Below are 17,642 nucleotides of genomic sequence, written 5' to 3'. Positions count from 1 at the left end.
ATGATTTAGCTCAGCTTGGTTCAGTCAGTCTATGAAGAGAGGTGACACTTGCTGTTAATATAGGTGGATAAAGTTGCTCTGGGGGCCTTATTAACCTTCACAGTCTGTGTTACCTTGTCTAACCTATCCTTTGTTTTTAAATTTAGTATGTCTGTTTAGTATGCGTGTTTGTACATTGAGCACACACAACACGGAGTCAAATTCCTTGTATGTGCCACATACTTGGCCAATAAAGCTGATTCTGATTCTGACAACAAAGACTTGCACATGTGGTTTGGTGTTAACAGAGACGGTCCTATAACCAGACGAGCATTGGCTTGCCTGCTTGAGCAATTAAATGTTCATCAAATGATATATGCACCGTTCATATGGTACCTGATCAGTAAACATATTATTTACCCAACACAAAAATACAACAGAGAACTGATTAATTCACAACAATAACCCAACAGAAACCGAGACAAATTTGGTTGACCAAGTTTATTTAAATTTATCTCTAGTGGGTGGTGTGCAGGAGAGGATGGGACACATGTTCAAACATAATACTGTCACATGGTTCATTTTAATACAGATGAGTTCCTTATTAATGGAAAAGTTTTGGTAACTAAACACTTTATGAGGTCAAATTAGTACATGATTGGATTAGAGTTGAGAAACACTTAAAAAATAACATTTTGTACCCCTAAACAATGATTTAAATGGGGAAAACAACAAAGATGAACATTAGGGGCCAGTCTTACATGCCAACATACATACACATGGATAACACTCATCCACACACTTTCTGTGCTAATCACAATCAAGACATGAATTAGGACATAATACAGCTTAATTTACACATGGTCAGTGACAAAAAAAACGCTGAATCAAGGTTAAACCAAGTGGTTTCTTTAAAAACAAACACATTTTGTTTTTAACCAGCAGCCAATATTAAATACACCAAACTAGAAAAGAATGTATAGAAATGCATATAAAATTGTAACTGTATAAAACTGTTTAAATTAATAAAAAATACCAGATGTAATAAAAATAGGCAATGAACTCATAAAAAAAAGTGAGTACTAGCTGGTTTTCCTGAGAAATTTAGTTATAGTTTAATAATTCTAATAGCTGTCAAATGATGAAAAATTAGGGAAAACAAAAGGATTAAATATAACTGAAACAAAAAGCGTAACTTGTTACTCATACCACTTTGCTAGCAACCTACACAATGGTTTAATGTACTATCTAATCGCAGTGCTCACTGCAACACTTTACATTTGACACGAGGTTATTTCTCTTAATTAGAATAGTTGATTGTCTTAATCGGTGCTGTATTGCTGAGGTGTTCTTGGTGTCATTTAAAATGCTCAAGTTAGAACGTAAAGGTGAATTAGTTTTTCTGTGGGTAGTTCCAAAACACATTTAATCTCATAGCTGGCAGTCATTTAATTGAACCTTCCCATACTTGAAAACAAACAAAACATTTGTCGAACACATTGATCATTACTTTCATTTACCTACGTGCATCTTGTTGGAGAGGCGCTATAGTGCAAAAGCATTCTCTAGGACCAAAAACCTCCTTTCATCTACCTTACTGAAATGTCTCCCCATCATCTAAGTGAAATCAAAGTGAGGAAAAAAATGCCCATGCACATTAGGAAAAACGACAGCACTGTGAACCTTTACATAGTTTAAACAAAGGCAATATTGCACATTATAGCATAGTTAAACATGTTTCTGAAATCAATGTACTTAGCATAAACTATTCCTATTCTTTTTAACCCAGTTACTGGAGTGTATATTGCTACTGTCCAAGCTTTCTTTGCACTCATGTTTATTAAAACTAATATTCTCTTTCTGGGGAAAACACAAGGACCCCCATTGTGTGTTGTGCTGAATCAGAGCTGTGCATTGATCTTGAATATCACATTTTTTTAAGCACCGTGCTGCTTACTGTGGCAAAACACAAGTGCAGAAAAAGTCACTGCCAGGCAAAAAGTAGTAAACAAATGAACACAACCAGAGAAAAAAAAAATGGCCTGAACTGAAAAGTATGGAGGCCAATAAACAACCGGAAAAAATAAACTAGTTATGAAATAAATAAGGATAAAAATATCTCCCACAATTATGAGAAAATAGGGTCAAAATTGTAATAAAATATGACAGAAACTCAAATTTCTCACAAAATTATTGCAACTAAACATATTTTTTATAGGATTTCTTTTTTCTTTTTATATTTGCCTTGAATGAATGTGTTTTGATAATAGGTGAATTAATCTGCCCCCCAAAAAACGCACATGAACAAAAAACCCATCACAAAACAAACAAACAAAACCTCATTTTCATTCCCCAAACCAAAATCTCACTACTAAATTACACCTTTAAAAATAACACTTGACATTGACAGCACAGCCAATGTAACAGCGTGATGCTACAGCAGAAAAGAACTGAATGCATCTATCTCTCATTTGCCCAAATTAATTACTTGTGTCAAGTATGGTCACTTGTGAAACGTCCACAGGAAGTAATGTAATCAAACATACAATAGTAGTCTAGTGCACCTTTAAAGACAATTATCTGAATCAAAGCGTGATCATTTGTTTTGAACGTTGAAGATGCACCAATGAAATTACAGACACAACACAGCAGGAGTGAATCAAAGTTAAGGCAACTGACCTGAAAACGATGGCTCTTTGCAAAAATGCCCTTGTATCTTTTTTTTCCACTGACATCTGAATTTTAGGGAATTACTTCTTTTTTTCTGAAAGTGAAATGTAGCTTTTTTAAAGCTAAAATTTCTATTTTACTCCTATGAAGTTACAGATATGGCCATTTTGGACCTTATTGCATTGATTTTCACAAAAAAAGATTAAAATTTAATATTAACCTGAATGAAACTAATATTGCAATCTAATTAGTTTTAAGTTAAAGATGGCTGTGATCTCATAATATCCTATTGTCTAGGGTTGAAACATCACAATAAAAAAAAACCAGAAATTAATTTTAAATTAAGTTTGCTCATGAAACCTGACATAAAAGACATCTTGTTCTTTACTTGTTATTTTCAGACAATTAAACTCCAGTATCAGGGCATACACACGGACCAGCGCTTACTTCATATTCACCACAGGAAGGGTAACAACCTAACTTAGTGTCTTGGGTAAGGTCTATATTAGTTTCAGACATATTAACAATATTATGAGGCTCCATGTCAATGTTAATATAGTGTTATCCTGTGTGAAATTATTGTTAATTCATTTGCTGTGGACATGACTTCTCTCATTCAAAACATTTTCAGCATTTCCCCATATTTGTTCATTTTGTTTTGTGCAATTTAGTACAAACAAACAATGTGGATGCAGCATGGCCATAGAAAAGATTTTGTTTAATTCCCACTGACAAGTATACTGGCAGTAAAGGTTGGGTATCTGCGAGCAGATAAGATGCTCCACTAATGTATTTGTACTGGGGTGATGTTTTGTTATACTTTTCCACTGGGTAGCATTTTGTTGAGTAATTGCTTTTCCAGAAGTCAAACACTATAAAAAATCTTCCCCCAGATAGAGGCCATCAACCTCTTCACTTTGCCAAACTTGCTCCATGTAAGGGCCGCACTGTGTAGTCTAATTCCACATGTTGTAATCTCAGGCCAACCAAAGACAAATCCTCGGCCTCTACGGTACTTCTCCTACTAACAGCCTTCTTGGTGAGCCTCTCCCTTCCACCATATATACACAGAGAACAAACAATCTATGAATATATAGTTGAAATGTAATATGCAACAATCAGACGATAATATATTAAACATTATGACTGTCACTTTCTTTTTTTCTTAGGGAAAATTAAGCAGATAACCAGACTGTCCTGTCAGGACAATAATTATGATGGGATTGGAAATTTGCCACATCTTAAATAAGGCTGCAGTTTGACAATGCATACACAGAAAACAATGATTGCTGCTACATTATTGCAAAAGCATCATTACTGGGTTATAATTGGATGGCCTGAGAATTAAATACACCATTAAGAATTAAGGGAAAGACCTGAAGCTATCAGTGTTTTGCTTCTCAGTTCTTGATACCCAACCTTACTGGCAGTACACTGCAGCAGGACTCCTGTCTGCTTCAACAAGCCCTCTGGGACAGTTCAGGCGTTCCTCCAGTGTCAGGGCGCAGCTAGTCAGTATCTGTTTTCACTCACAGCCACAGACCCGCTCAAGCCTGCTCTTTGTCAACTTTCCACAACTGTTCCTTGACCTCTGTGGGCAGGGTGTTGAAAAGGTCCTCTTCAACTACAAGACCAGTTCTCTTCAGCTGTCGGCACTCGCCCAGCTCCACGGGCAGACACTCCAGACGGTTTCCTCTCAGTTCCAGCTGTGTCAGCGCGGTCAGTTCTCCAAACCGCGATGGCAGAGACTGCAGGCAATTGTTGCCCAAGTTCAAAGTGCGAAGCTTCTTACACTGGAACAGCTCATTGGGTAGACTCTCAATCTATATTTCCAGGTAGGGAGGGGGTTGTGATGGGAAACAAACAGACAGAGATAAATATTTTAGCAGCAGACAATCTGTTGCAGGCAAACAGTAAAGGATTAAAATTACAGTGTACCATCAACATCGATAAAAAGGGCTGGAAAACAGTGATTTTCTAGTTCTTACCCTGTTGGCTGTCACTGCCAGGTATTGAAGATTCTGGAGGACACCAATGTCTGATGGGATATAGGTAAGGTTGTTATGGCTCAGGTCCAGGAAGCGCAGCTTGCGGCAATAAAACAACTGACTGGGCATCTTCTCAATCTTGTTCCTGTTCAGGTACAGTTTCTCCAGGTTGGTCAGCGTGCCAATCTGGATGGGAATATAGGCAATCTGGTTGTACCAGAGCTTAAGGCAGACCAGTCGATGAAGGTGCTGGAAGCTGATGATCTCCTCGATGGTCTTCAGGTTGTTGTCCTTCAGATCAATCTCCTGCAAGTTGTGCAAGCTGAAGATGGAGTGCGGTATGCGCTCTAGATCACAGCGAATGAGCTCCAGTTCGGTCAGGTTCACCATCTTCTTCAGGCTGTTGAGCACCATCAGCTTGGTGCCTTCGTTGTTGATGGACAGCTTCTGGAGGTGCATGCCCACATCTGTCACCACCTGAGGTAGCTTTGTGAGGTTGCTCTTCAGGCGAAGAACTTTGAGCCTCTTGAGCTCCCGTAGCCCATCAATGACAATGTAACGGTTGTTCTCTGCACTGAGATTTCCTGTCAGATGGAGCTCACTAAGATTCTTCAAACTGTAGATCCACAAAGGAATCTCTTTGATGTCGGTAAACTTTATGTGCAGAGACTTCAAGTTCTCACGCAAGAAGGCCAATGCAGGAGCTTCGATTTTGGCTGGTGTGTGGTAGAGCCACATCTCTCTCAGGTTGACCAGCTGGGCAATGATCGGCGGGATGGTGACATCAGGAATAAGCTCCAGTTTGAGAACCTCCAGCTCCATCAAGTCAAACACTGTGTCTGGAATGCCACTTAGCATGAAAAGGTGCAACTCCAACTTCTCCTGAGAGTTCTTTGTAATCCTCTGCCTCAGCTTGTCCAGCGTCCACTCGTTGTTGAGGTTGAGCTGCCTCAACTTATTTTCGCTAACTTCAGATAAGAACACGGCGAAGCGTTTAGAATACAGAGGATCATACTGATCGATCATGTGCATCATGAACGCAAAGTCATTCTTTACATCTGGTATGTCGCTGTAGCTGCTCTCTTCCCGAATCGACTCAAAGGAGTACTTCTTTAGAGAGCGCCGCAGCATCCAGCACAGTGTGTACATGCATATCAGACCATACACTACAACTAAGCTAATGTAGAAACAGGCTAAGATTTTAAAAAGTGTAGCCAGTGGGTGGGCACAACGGTACACGCTGTAACCTGTGAGGCTCTCTATATTTACTGAACAGTCGACACTGAATTTAATATCATGCACATAATACCCTGTATAGCAGATTATCAAAATAAACTTGATGACTTTAATGATAGTCTGGCGGATGTAGAGTCTGTACACGATGTCTCCTTCTTCAACGTGTATACGGAACTTCTTTACTTTTTCAAACAGGGCTTTAGCTTGTTCACCCTCTTTCTTGTCCAAAACTCCTGTTTCTGTTCTATCTACAATGCCCTGCTCAAAGCGCGTCTTTGTCCTTTGGAGCATAGGAACACTTGCTTCAACGTCCTCACTGATCACAGACTCTTTGTGGTCCATTGAGCCGTTCATTTTCATTGGTTTCGGGTCACTCTCTTCGACCACAGTCTCTGACAGTGCCCTAGTTGTCCATGGGGAGTCAAAGCATTTCAGCAGGATGGATACAAAGTGCTCTAGTTTGGAACTAGTCCGTGGGAACTTAAACCAAAAGTTGCTACAAGCTAGGAAAATGAGGGTGTGAAGTAATACCAGGTAAGGAAAATACTTGGCAAACCAGTGCAATCTGTTTTCATAGCACACAGCATCCACATAGTTATACTGGTGGCGGTCCAGATCATACTGGATCCCTTTAGGCTCCAAGAATACAGATGTGGAGGGGGTAGAATTTAAGTTCTTCCTGCAGGTCTGATTGACCACCCATTTGCAGGGCAGGCAGATCATCTTGTCCTGGGTGACCTGCAGCGTCCCTCCAAAGACAGAAATCATAAGCATGACAATGGAGATGTAGTCGGTGAACACATCCCACCATGGTTTCAGGATGCGGTAGGCTGGTTGTGTGTCCACAAAGTACCGCAGCTCAGTGATTGGGATCATGATTTATCTGTGGAATTAAAAAGGATGACAATTTAAATTGTAAATAGTTTTATACAGAGTTATACACCTTTGTCGAACATCAAAACCGTACAGATATGACTGTGTACAAAATCAAAAGGTCTCCTCTTCAGTGCCTGGACAGCCTTTACCTGAACCACAACACAACCACAAATCAATACTACAATGCTAACTAACAAGGTCATCCATCAGAACATTGCAGACGGTTAATTTGAAGGCTGCCAGGAGTAATGAAATAGCAATTCCTGCTTGTTGAGACAAAGAATTGCCTGATTGACTTAACTGAGTGGGCTAGCTTGTTATTGATTTAACAATTGTTAAACTGACACAATTAATCTAGCTTTCAAAAAGGCTGTCATTCTGAAAATGGCGTTTCAAATGTTTTTGCAAAATGGCAAACCAACCATCAATAAAGCATTAATTACATATTTTGTCGGCATTTTAATTTGGTCCCAACAAAATTGTTGAGAAGGATTAATGGCTTGCCCCCATGAAGAAATAAAAAAAACACAAATATCTCACAGGCAATGAGACAGCTGCCTTGAAAGTGTATGCAGGCTATAAATATAATGAATGGGTACATTAATGGAACAATTATTCATGATTGGCTTAATCAAGAAAAATCTATGCGCCTGAATTTGTTTGGGGAAGGGGGGCACTGTAATTAGCAGGGATGCACTGATGAAACTTTCTCTCTTGTGATTCTGATGATCAAACATGCACTTAGCGTCAAACTGTATAAGAAAGTACTGTGATGCTGTAATAAATCAATAACATTAGATTACAAACCTGTAAAACAATATGTTACATATTAACGGTGATAAATACAAAGTAACAATAAACATAAATACTTGTTTAATATTCTGGACAGGACTGCACAGGATGCAGCGATTTAATTTATATCTGTCAACAGTTTCATGGCAAAAATGATTCACCTTCAGTGACATCAGTCAGACATCTCTCGATTTAACCTGACAGGCAGAATGGCAACCTTCAGGCAAAAGGATGATGTTGGAAAGTATTTCAACAACTTAAACTAAATTACTGTGTTATCATAAAACAACTAACTAATTACAGCAGAGACAGATACCAGGCATTCTCTCCGTGTATAATTTGTTAGCAGTGTTAGAATTGCTGCTGTAATGCCACCAGGGCAGAGAAGAATAGCAGCTGGAGGTGGCTCCTGTTCGGCTATGATGAAGGAGAAGGCTCCTGTGAGCTGACGGTGTTTGTTGAGCCAGAGAACACATCTGGAACAAAGAACTTTAAGTGCTCATCACTACTGGAAATACTGATACAGATCCAGGGTATTGCATATATGCGTCACTACTTAGGAGTTGAGGGATATAATTGTAAATACTTTGAGACATCATAAAACTGTCAACCATCAGAGATTTTGCAAAACAGTTACTACCACAGCATCAATCCCTTTGATATTGCTTGTTACATTAGGCTAAATGAGCACTGTTGCAAATTAATGAGCAAGACTATCAAATTAAGATTGTGAAATGAGATAGGACTGTATCTGTCTTGACCACCCCAATTGGGAATAAATCTTATGTATCTGACCAAACATCATATCTGCATTAGGCATGCAAGCAGCAAGACACAGTTACATTATTCATCCGAGTTGTTGGTAGAATATATAACTCAATGAGAAAAAAACAGCATAATTCATGTGTCAGTATTAAAATTCTCTGAATGTATTCTGAAAAATGTTCTTACTTACAAATCCAAGCACAATAGCACAATAACTCCATAAAATAAAACAGCAAAACGTGATCCACAACTATTCCTTTGCCTTGCTGTACACCAGAGCCAGAAAAAACCCTCCATATCAACCTCCTGCCTTTAGTGAGTGTGACACACCCAGCATGTAAGCTTGAGGAGTCACTCTTCTAAAGATGATGTTCCGTTTTGGCTTGTTTAACCCAAACAACACAAGCGCCAGAGGAGCCACCTTGCTCTCCTCCTCTCTATTCTTAGCCATTTCCGTTAATAATACCCAGAGTATTGTCTGTGGGGGCCTTGAGAAGCACCTCCCGCGACCTTCAGGAGGAGATCCTGTTTACCTTACAGAGGCTGCTGTCTCCAACCAGTGTCTCTCTGGAATACTCTACTGTCACCTTTTGCAACCCCACCGCTCCCAACAACACACACCTACACATACACAACAAGAGTCTGGAGTTGGCATTCATCACAGCTTGTACTTTGTTAGGAAACTATAAAGGCGAAGAGAGCAGACGCCTAGTCTGATCCTTAGCCAAATAGGCATATTTAGGCTGGCCCCAGTTCAGAGGAACTTTAGCAAACATAACATCTATTCCAGTGCTGTTGTCTGGTTTGGGTAGCAACCAGCATATACAGTAAATAAGATACTAACTAGTTTGGAGGTGTTATCTGTGCTCCAGTGCTTGATGATGTCCTTGGTGGACAAGCCACTCTGTGTGTATCCAAAACTCTTCATGGACCATTGCCTCCCTCATCGCCACGGGGTTTAATAGAAGACCTGAAAGATACATTGGAAGACGGAAATGTGGTTTATCTAGTTTCAAGCATAGTGGAGAATAACATATTTTAGTAAATAGCGTCAAGAAAGTTATCTGCAATCGTATTAATGACTAATTACTAAGTTATGTGTAAACTGCAGTACTTAATAAACGATTTGTGCCTTTAAGGGTCGTTTCTTGAATTGAAAAGTGTGTATCGTGATAGATAGGATATATGTGTTGTCAGAGACATACGGTAATTTATATGGATGTTCCGACTATCCATCAGTCACTGCTCGTATCGTTAGCATGGGATGTCTTTGTCATCTGAGCAAGCGCTTCTCAACAGAAAGTTAAAGCTGGGTGTTTATTTATTGTATACTACTAAATACAGCGACACCCTATCTTTGAGGTAGTGGACTGGTATATGGTAGAAATGTACTTAACGGCGCCGACTAAAAAAAACGACAACATTTTTCCTGTGAAAACACGTTACCGAACTAAGCTAGGCTACCATTAGCATGTGAGCTAACCTAGCTAGTCCCATATTGACTATCGGCTTTCTATGTCATTGGAAGTTTATATCCTAGCAAATACTAAAGTTAATATGACAGAGATACACTGATAAGATGTATTTTAACTGCTATTATGTTCAACTTACTACGTCTGTCGTGCTTCGATCAAATCCAACGCTACTTTTATATAAATAGTTGCTAACAAATTGAGTTCACTGTCGCTAGCAGCTCAGCTTGCTAGCTGTTGTTTTTCCCAGTACCATCGGGACAGTTCATTGTTTACACCGCCAGAGCGACGGGGGCAGCGTGGTGCTTTTAAAAGACGTAGAAGAAGAACGCTCTCCCTCTCCAGAAGGAAAGATTTATTTTATTTTTATTTTGAAGATTTATTTAGAAATTGTACAGCAATATATGGCAAGTGAAACAACATCAGTAGTAGACCAACGGAGCAAACAATGTAAACAAAATTGTAACCGAATAAAAAGACAAATAAAAAGATAAATAATAATAATAAGATAGCTATGGGGTCTCTTCTAATAACTTTAAGGCATCAATAATGTTTAGTAGTTTGTCTGCATTTTTCTTTTTCATATACTTCACTGATCTGCTGTACAGTGCTAGTTCTCTCATCAAAAACCACCAATAAGGGTTGAGTCTTCATACACTTACATTTATAGATTTAAAAAAATTACCTTTAAAAAAGGTAACAGAAATTCAGTTTTCTTATTCTCCAATATGATTCCAATTGTAATGAGTATGAGGCTGAGAAAAGGTTATTGGTAATGAGACTGAAGGAAAGTAAGACGAGATATGACAGTTTACAAAGGAAAGGATAAATGTTATATATTTTGTTACAGTATCTAAAAAGGATTACTCTGAAAGAGATATTATGATTATTATTGTTGTTTTTTATTTTATTTATATTTTTAAAATAGTTATTGGCCTGTAAAAACCCAATCCACACTCCATACCAGTTGGTGGCGGTAATGCACCATAAAGTTGTTTGTAAAGAGAAGAAGAAGAAGAACGCTCTTCCTCTCCCTTCCTGGAAGAGAGCTGTCCATGTTTTGACTGTTAGGAGAAGATTATGTTTTGACTGATTACACAACAGCATCAAATTGTGTTTTTTAATTTCGGAAATGTTGGCGTTGAACTCTTTGCGGATTGTGTGCTCATCCCGGGCTTTACTGCACCCTGACTGGCTAACGAGGAGAGGACAGGCTGTTTATAAAGCTGTTACATGTTCAGCTCATTGTATGACTAACAGCTTCGACTGGAAGGACACATTACAACACAGGAACACGAACTGCAGAGCACTGGAGAAAGAAAGAAAGCTCAAATGTTACATAAATCCAGTAAGCTCACACAGGAATTACTGTGCAAGTCAAGTTAAACTGAACTGCTGGAGATGCAAAGAGCCTCTTGAGAAGTCACCTGCATTCTTCTGCATGTCATGTAAAGTAGTCCAGCCCCCTGAAGAAGGGATATCCTACTTTAAAATCATGGATTGGTAAGCATCTTATCTCACTCATGAACATTTCCTTTGTTAAGTCACTAGTTTGTGACCATGCATTTCATACCAGCCTGTGTCGCCTTTTTCAGTGACTACACATTCACACTGGACACACAAAAGCTGCAGAAAAGATACCTGCAGCTCCAGCGGTCTCTCCATCCAGACAACTTCAGCCAGAAATCTGTGGTAGGCAAGGGATGTAAGGGGCTAAAAGATCAGTTAAGTAACAGGGTTTATAAGTCAGCTGAGGCTGTCCTATCTGTTAGTACACAGGAAATTAGGTTTGACCCTGTGTCCTTTTGACGCCACTTGACTGTGCTTTTTTGTTTTGTAAGTATGATTCATTGTGATTAGACTGAGGGAATAACTCTGGGCAAAGTTGAAAAGAAAGGAAGATTTCCCCACATGAAGCAGCCAAGGAAACGAGGTCAAGGCAAGCAAATCCGAGGAATCAAATGCTCATAACTCAGAAGATGGAAGTAGTTTTAAGAAAGAAGGGAAGGGTGACAAAAGGAAAGTTTCAACATGTGGAAATATAGCAGTAAATTGTATAATAATAATGATTATAATCTTTGGAATACTTTATACTATTGCTTTTACGCTTTCCAAATTGAAGAATTATTAATACTTTAACCCGTATCAGAAAAGACGTAGATATATTAATGACTGCTTATTAAGGTGGTAATTCAAGAAAGCCACCTTACACAATATTAACATATTATTAACATAGACTGTATAAAAAGATGACATGAAAAGACGACATGACAGCTTCCTAAAAGTGAAGCCAAAACATCTCTATCGCCCCCTGCCGACTGGCTGCAGTATAGGTCATAAAGCCCGCCTCCTCCATGTTAACAGATGGGACATGAGTCAAACTACAAAATCAAAATACAACATGGTTTCTGTTATTATAGCTAGTTAGCTAGCTAGTTCCCGTCATGCTGATTTAGGTCCAAGTGTTTTCTTTTTAATTAGTTATTTGATGCTGTAAAAAGGATGATTGACAGCTCTGTTGACAAATACAGCTCCTGCAGCTGATCTGTTCTGGATTAGCAGAGTGGAGGAGGAACAGTGAGAAGAGACGTAACTAAAACAATCACTACAGTCATTGAAGTTTACATATCTGTAAACGTTAACCTCAGACCAACACAAGAAGCTGTTCTGCTGTTGGGATCCTTTCTGTTTTTTTCTGTAAGTTAAGTGTGTGTTTTGGTTAGCAGAAGCGGCTATGACCACCCCCCGATCTCTACTGCACAACTCTGGTTCCAAATAACGTCACCATTGCAAGATGGCAGCACCTATCATGGGAGCTATTTTGGCATCCATTTTGTACAATGAGAGGAGATGGAGACGCGTCGTCCATCTCTATATACAGTCATTGATTGATTTATTACACCAGTGCTTTTCCAAAGTCCTACTATGACATCACAGGGAAATCATAAAGAAAGGCAAAGAAACCAGATATGCGCTCCATGTTAGTCAAAAGAATATTAGAATAATAGTATGTTTAAAGGGAGAAATAATAAAATACAGTTAAAGCTGAAATCCAAATTTTGACTTTAAAGCATATTGGGGCAAAGTAAGTTTTAGTAGCTCCATTGTCAGTTCATCTTCAGATTAGTTTCTTGGTTGGTCTTTTATCATATGGTTTGTAAAAGGGAAGCAAAAAATTAAAAATGCACAAATATGTCATTTAAACAGTCTGAATCCTAAAATATCTTATTTGCTATCATGTAAAATGGAAAAATATAAATTCCTCACATTTTAGGAGCTGGAGCCAACAGTGGTTGTCTGTTTGACTGTTATTGTGAAACTATTGTCAAAGTTGTTGCTGATTAACTTCCTGGTGGGTGACCAGTCACTTCAACGACAAATCATTTCAGCCTAAGACAAATATACTGTAGATTTGTGTGAACTGCAGCTATCTCAGAGTGTAAGCTGCACAAAGAAGCGTTCCATATTAGTGACATAAGCTGACACAAGAGAAGCGACTGAACTAAACTGTAATTTTAAAGAGTCACTCCACTGATTTTAAACATAAAGGTTGGAAGGAGTACTGTGGAAACTGTTTCATAATGTCTCCTGTTGCTCTGAGGGAGCAGATAAAGTATCCACCAAAATGGCATAGTGATGTATTATGTAGGGTTATTTGTGTTGGGCGATGAGTCTGCAATTATATAACAAAAAAGCCTGTTTTATAAACTGGATTTTCAAGACATGGGTGTATACCGTGCAGAGAGGGTTTGGAGACAAATGTAAGATGCAGTGTTTTATCTATTCTAGGCACTAAAAGTCAGGATGTTTATAAAGAACTCTGTAGAATGTAATCTATTAAATGCAGACATACAACTCTACATCTGAAGTACTTCAACCCCATCAGCCCAAAGCACAGTTAGGCTGATGAGAATGTAGAACTGGATTTTACATTAAAACTTTTAATAACTTTAATAATATCACATACAGAGTTAAGACATATCCCAGTGCATCTGAGCATTTAAGAGTGGAATGTGTTTTTAGGTTATTTTACAGACAGTTGACAGAAGTTTCACATTATCCCGGTTCCCCCCCGTGGATCATTAAAAAATAGCGCAGCAATTTAGAAGTATAAGCATTATGAGTACAAATAGGAGCGGAGGCGCGTTGTTACGGATTTAATTTACTCTGTACGCTCAGGTGGAAAAGCACATTGCAGAATGTTTTCATGATGTGACAACAAACTCATCGAGCAGAAAGTGAGAGACGAGCGGAGCACTAAATGATTCCTTCACATACAACCCATCCAATATTGTACAGGCTCTGTTTTATTTATCAGCACCTCTGGCCATTTGTTCTTAATTAGACATCCTGCAGCCTCAGGGGTCTTCATCATATATAGAAAACTCATTACTTATACAAGGCTACAATGCAGCCACCTACAGCTATGGTTGTTATTACAGAAACAGCTCCACACGCAGGGCCCATGGGCCAGGGCTCAAGCTATTGATTTTCACAAGAGCTGACAGACCTGATAGCTGCAAAATGTACTCGGATCTGCCAACCATTTCCAAGATTTTTTCCTCCCCGGCTTGTTTCCACACATCTGTCGTGTCAAACTTACACCTGCAGCCCTTGAAGGATCCCAAACTGCTCGACTACAAAAGAGATGCTGTATGTCATGCACCTAATTGTCAGTATCACAAAGGATTTGTTGTTAAAAAATGACAGATATCTCAATGAGGATATCTCAGATCTTACTCCCCTTCCTGACAGTTTAAGAGTGACTTTGTGTAATGTAAATATTCGTTTGCTTCAAATGCACAGCTTGTTAGCTAAAAATCTAACTAATGCATGTTCTCTCCTTTTGAATGAATGAATATGGACCGACGTTTCCATAAATAGAAGCAAACTTAACAAACTCTCTTTTGCAGAAAGAACAGGAGTTTTCAGAAATCCAGTCGGCTCTTGTGAACAAAGCGTACAAGACGCTGCTTAAGCCTTTGAGTCGTGGTCTTTATATGGTGAGTTTGAAATCCCTGACTTAACTTCCAATGAGCAGTTTATTTTTTTTTTATAACTGCAAGCTCAGTCTGTGTGATCGCCTGTTCTACAGAAACAACTTCTCCGTCTGACAGTCTAGAGTAGTGACATGCATTTAAAGGAGCAGTTGATCTGATGAGCCCCATCCTATGTTTCAGCTGGAGCTGCAGGGCATGCATATAGAAGAGGGCACAGACTCGGGGGCGGATTCTGAGTTCCTGATGGAGCTAATGGAAATCAATGAAGCACTCGATGAAGCACGGACTCCAGAAGAAGCAAACAAGATAGGCCAAGACACTAAAGGTAAACAGATCTGTTTATTGAGGGAGAGTTTTGTTGAGTGATTTGAGCTGATTGTTGACCATAAAATACCACAGGAGGATGAGTATATGAACCCCTTAATTAGTGGCGAGAAATCGCATATACAGCCTCTTAAAGGAGCAGTTCGCCCCTGGAAAAAGCCTCTGTCAGTCAAAGATGGTGTTCTCTGTAATCGATAGAAGCAGTAGTATTTGAAATTGGCGCCATAGCTGTGGAGAAAGTTGTACAAACTGCTCGTGGTTAGGCCCATTCTACATTCCTACAACACCCAGCGTGCATTGCGCCCCTCCCTCTGAAAGGAAATACTACCGTTTTCCCATCAAGGACATTGATCGCAGCAGGCGATGGCTTAGAGCAGCACAGAACCTGAAATAAGACAAGAATATTCCGGTGTATAAAAAACTTCGAGTCTGCTGTCTACATTTCAAACCTGACGATTTTGAACGAGACATGACATCGGAGGTGGGCGTCCTAGATTGAGGAAGTGTAGTTTAGCGAGCTCCCTGGCCTCCACCAGATTACACGTTTTATGTAGTCTGGCAAAGGTTTTCCAGGGAGAAGCGGATAGTGTCCTCCAAAGGCACAGAGCCGAATTGCATTTTTCTCTACCATAATGGCATTAGCTCCCAGTAATAGCATGACAGGACTGAGGTTGAAAATCGGGGAACTGGCCCTTTAAGATTTAGGACTAGTTTTCTAGATTTAATTGTCCAGTTCTCTAAAATATTTGAAAGACGCAGTATAAGAAACAAATGCTTGGCTTGGCTGAAATGCTCACTGGATGAGAACGCTATATTTTGTTGGTTAAAGTTGTAATCCTTAAGATTTCAGTCCTGGCTAATGTGGTGACACTCGTGGTTACCATGGTAACAGCAGGTCCAGTTTAATATTAGAACAGCTACTTTGTCAGATTTCCTTCAGAATAGTTTCTTTCAGTGGAACCAAAGAAAATCAAGCTGTCAATGGTGAATGGGGGCTGCAGGTATATTAAACCTTTCTTTTCTGACCACTTAGACGTGTCAACTTTCACCCTTTTTATACACTAGTGACGGACTCTACAGCGTATGATTAATACATTCTATAAGGAAAGGTTATTACTGAATGTAATGCATTGGACGGCTAATGCAGAGAGATGCAGACCATTTGTAGTATCACAGATTGGTGTGATTTAATGAATATCTTATTATAGCTAGTGATTTACAGAAGGAGCTTCATTCACCATTGATATGCAGTGCACAACAAGGTTTAAAACGATGAATGATGCATGACATATACACAAGATGTGTATTTGTCATTGTATTCATGTGGCAGATGGTGTTAAATGATGGTGTCTTCTAACCTGGGTGTATTACTTTAAATGAGGCAGTTGCTCTCAGAGGCGAGGGCGCAGTTGAGTTTGCAGGACATAAAAAGCACCATACTTCCCATGTCTTGTTAACATGTACAGAACTGGAACTTGTCTCCCCCTCACTTGCAGGAAAACTGGCAGAGTTGATAGGGCTGATAGACGCTGCCCTTCTTAAAGGTATTATATGCAGACGCTGCACTGAAACACTCTCTGTTCCTCCCACTTGTTCCTTTGTTTGTTTTGTGATGTATGCTGAAGCTTTAAGTCGCTGAGTGAGTCATTGATTGAATTTCTCTCTGCACCTTCTCTCTGTTTTGTTTTTTTATCAGGAGAGCTTCACGCTGCCAAAGCACTGCTTGCCCAAATGAAATATTATGCAAACATTGAAGAGAAAGTGAAGGAAAAACTTTCTGAATTCATGTAAATGTTTCCCCACAGAGTGTCACTTTATTTGATCCTTTTAAGTACTTTTACAAAGTTTTGCACTGAAGAACAAATTATTTCACTCTTGTTTTAGAATTATGTAAATGTATTGTTCAAGTGGAATAATAAAACTTTCTTCTAATGAATAAAACACAACCGAATTAATTGTGATTTGTACTTTATCTGGTATTTTCTGATTAAAAGATGTATATTAATGAGGGTGTAATCGGATGCATACACTATCCCTCTTGAATTTCACAGCCCTAATCATATCCACTTGTACCTAATGTATCATTAAATATGACAAAGACCTTTAATAGGCTCTGATTAAAATGCTGCTCAGAGTGTTTATGTGATTATCCTGCCTATCAGTTCAACATTTGTCATGAGGGACTCGTTCAGTTCCTCAGGTTACCTTTAGGTGGAGACATAACACCTTGACACTCGTCATGCAGAGGAGCAGTACATGTTGTACAAACTGGATATGAGACCAGTAGGAAGTCCATTATTGAGCGAGACAGCCTATTGAATTATTTATGCTGGCTTCATATGTAGCTTTAATGCAGATGATAATCAGAAGGCCCCACTGAATGATAATTACATGATGAGCCAAAGATGTGTGATCTGTGTAATTTCTAGCTCATAAATTGATGTACATTAACCCTGTGGATTTTTGCCTGCAGCACACTGATGGGGGCATCAGATTTTAAATTCATCAATTTCCGTCATTACATTTTTAAAGTTATAGAT

The 17,642-nt window shown here is 39.1% G+C and overlaps 2 protein-coding genes across 2 annotated transcripts; one reads left to right on the top strand and one right to left on the bottom strand.

Moving 5' to 3' along the window:
• Positions 1–474: 474 nt before the first annotated feature.
• Positions 475–9,989, bottom strand: lrrc8ab (leucine rich repeat containing 8 VRAC subunit Ab). The gene is made up of 4 exons (XM_069682475.1): positions 9,918–9,989; positions 9,151–9,276; positions 4,638–6,756; positions 475–4,472 (listed from the first exon to the last, which is right to left on the bottom strand). Exons 3-4 carry the CDS (start codon positions 6,747–6,749, stop codon positions 4,197–4,199), a joined length of 2,388 nt encoding a protein of 795 aa, XP_069538576.1. The 5' UTR covers positions 6,750–6,756; positions 9,151–9,276; positions 9,918–9,989; the 3' UTR covers positions 475–4,196.
• Positions 9,990–10,826: 837 nt separating this feature from the next.
• hscb (HscB mitochondrial iron-sulfur cluster cochaperone) lies at positions 10,827–16,959 on the top strand. The gene is made up of 6 exons (XM_069682477.1): positions 10,827–11,281; positions 11,374–11,470; positions 14,692–14,781; positions 14,959–15,103; positions 16,599–16,646; positions 16,799–16,959. Exons 1-6 carry the CDS (start codon positions 10,911–10,913, stop codon positions 16,891–16,893), a joined length of 846 nt encoding a protein of 281 aa, XP_069538578.1. The 5' UTR covers positions 10,827–10,910; the 3' UTR covers positions 16,894–16,959.
• The last annotated feature ends 683 nt before the right edge of the window (positions 16,960–17,642 follow it).

The sequence above is a fragment of the Semicossyphus pulcher genome, unplaced genomic scaffold (assembly GCF_022749685.1).
Source record: "Semicossyphus pulcher isolate SPU_LCO1_2020_fin unplaced genomic scaffold, fSemPul1.0.p SCAF_6, whole genome shotgun sequence".
Lineage (NCBI taxonomy): Eukaryota > Metazoa > Chordata > Actinopteri > Labriformes > Labridae > Semicossyphus > Semicossyphus pulcher.
The sequence above is the reverse complement of the archived record's forward strand: the minus strand, read 5'-3'. Positions and strand labels throughout refer to the sequence as shown.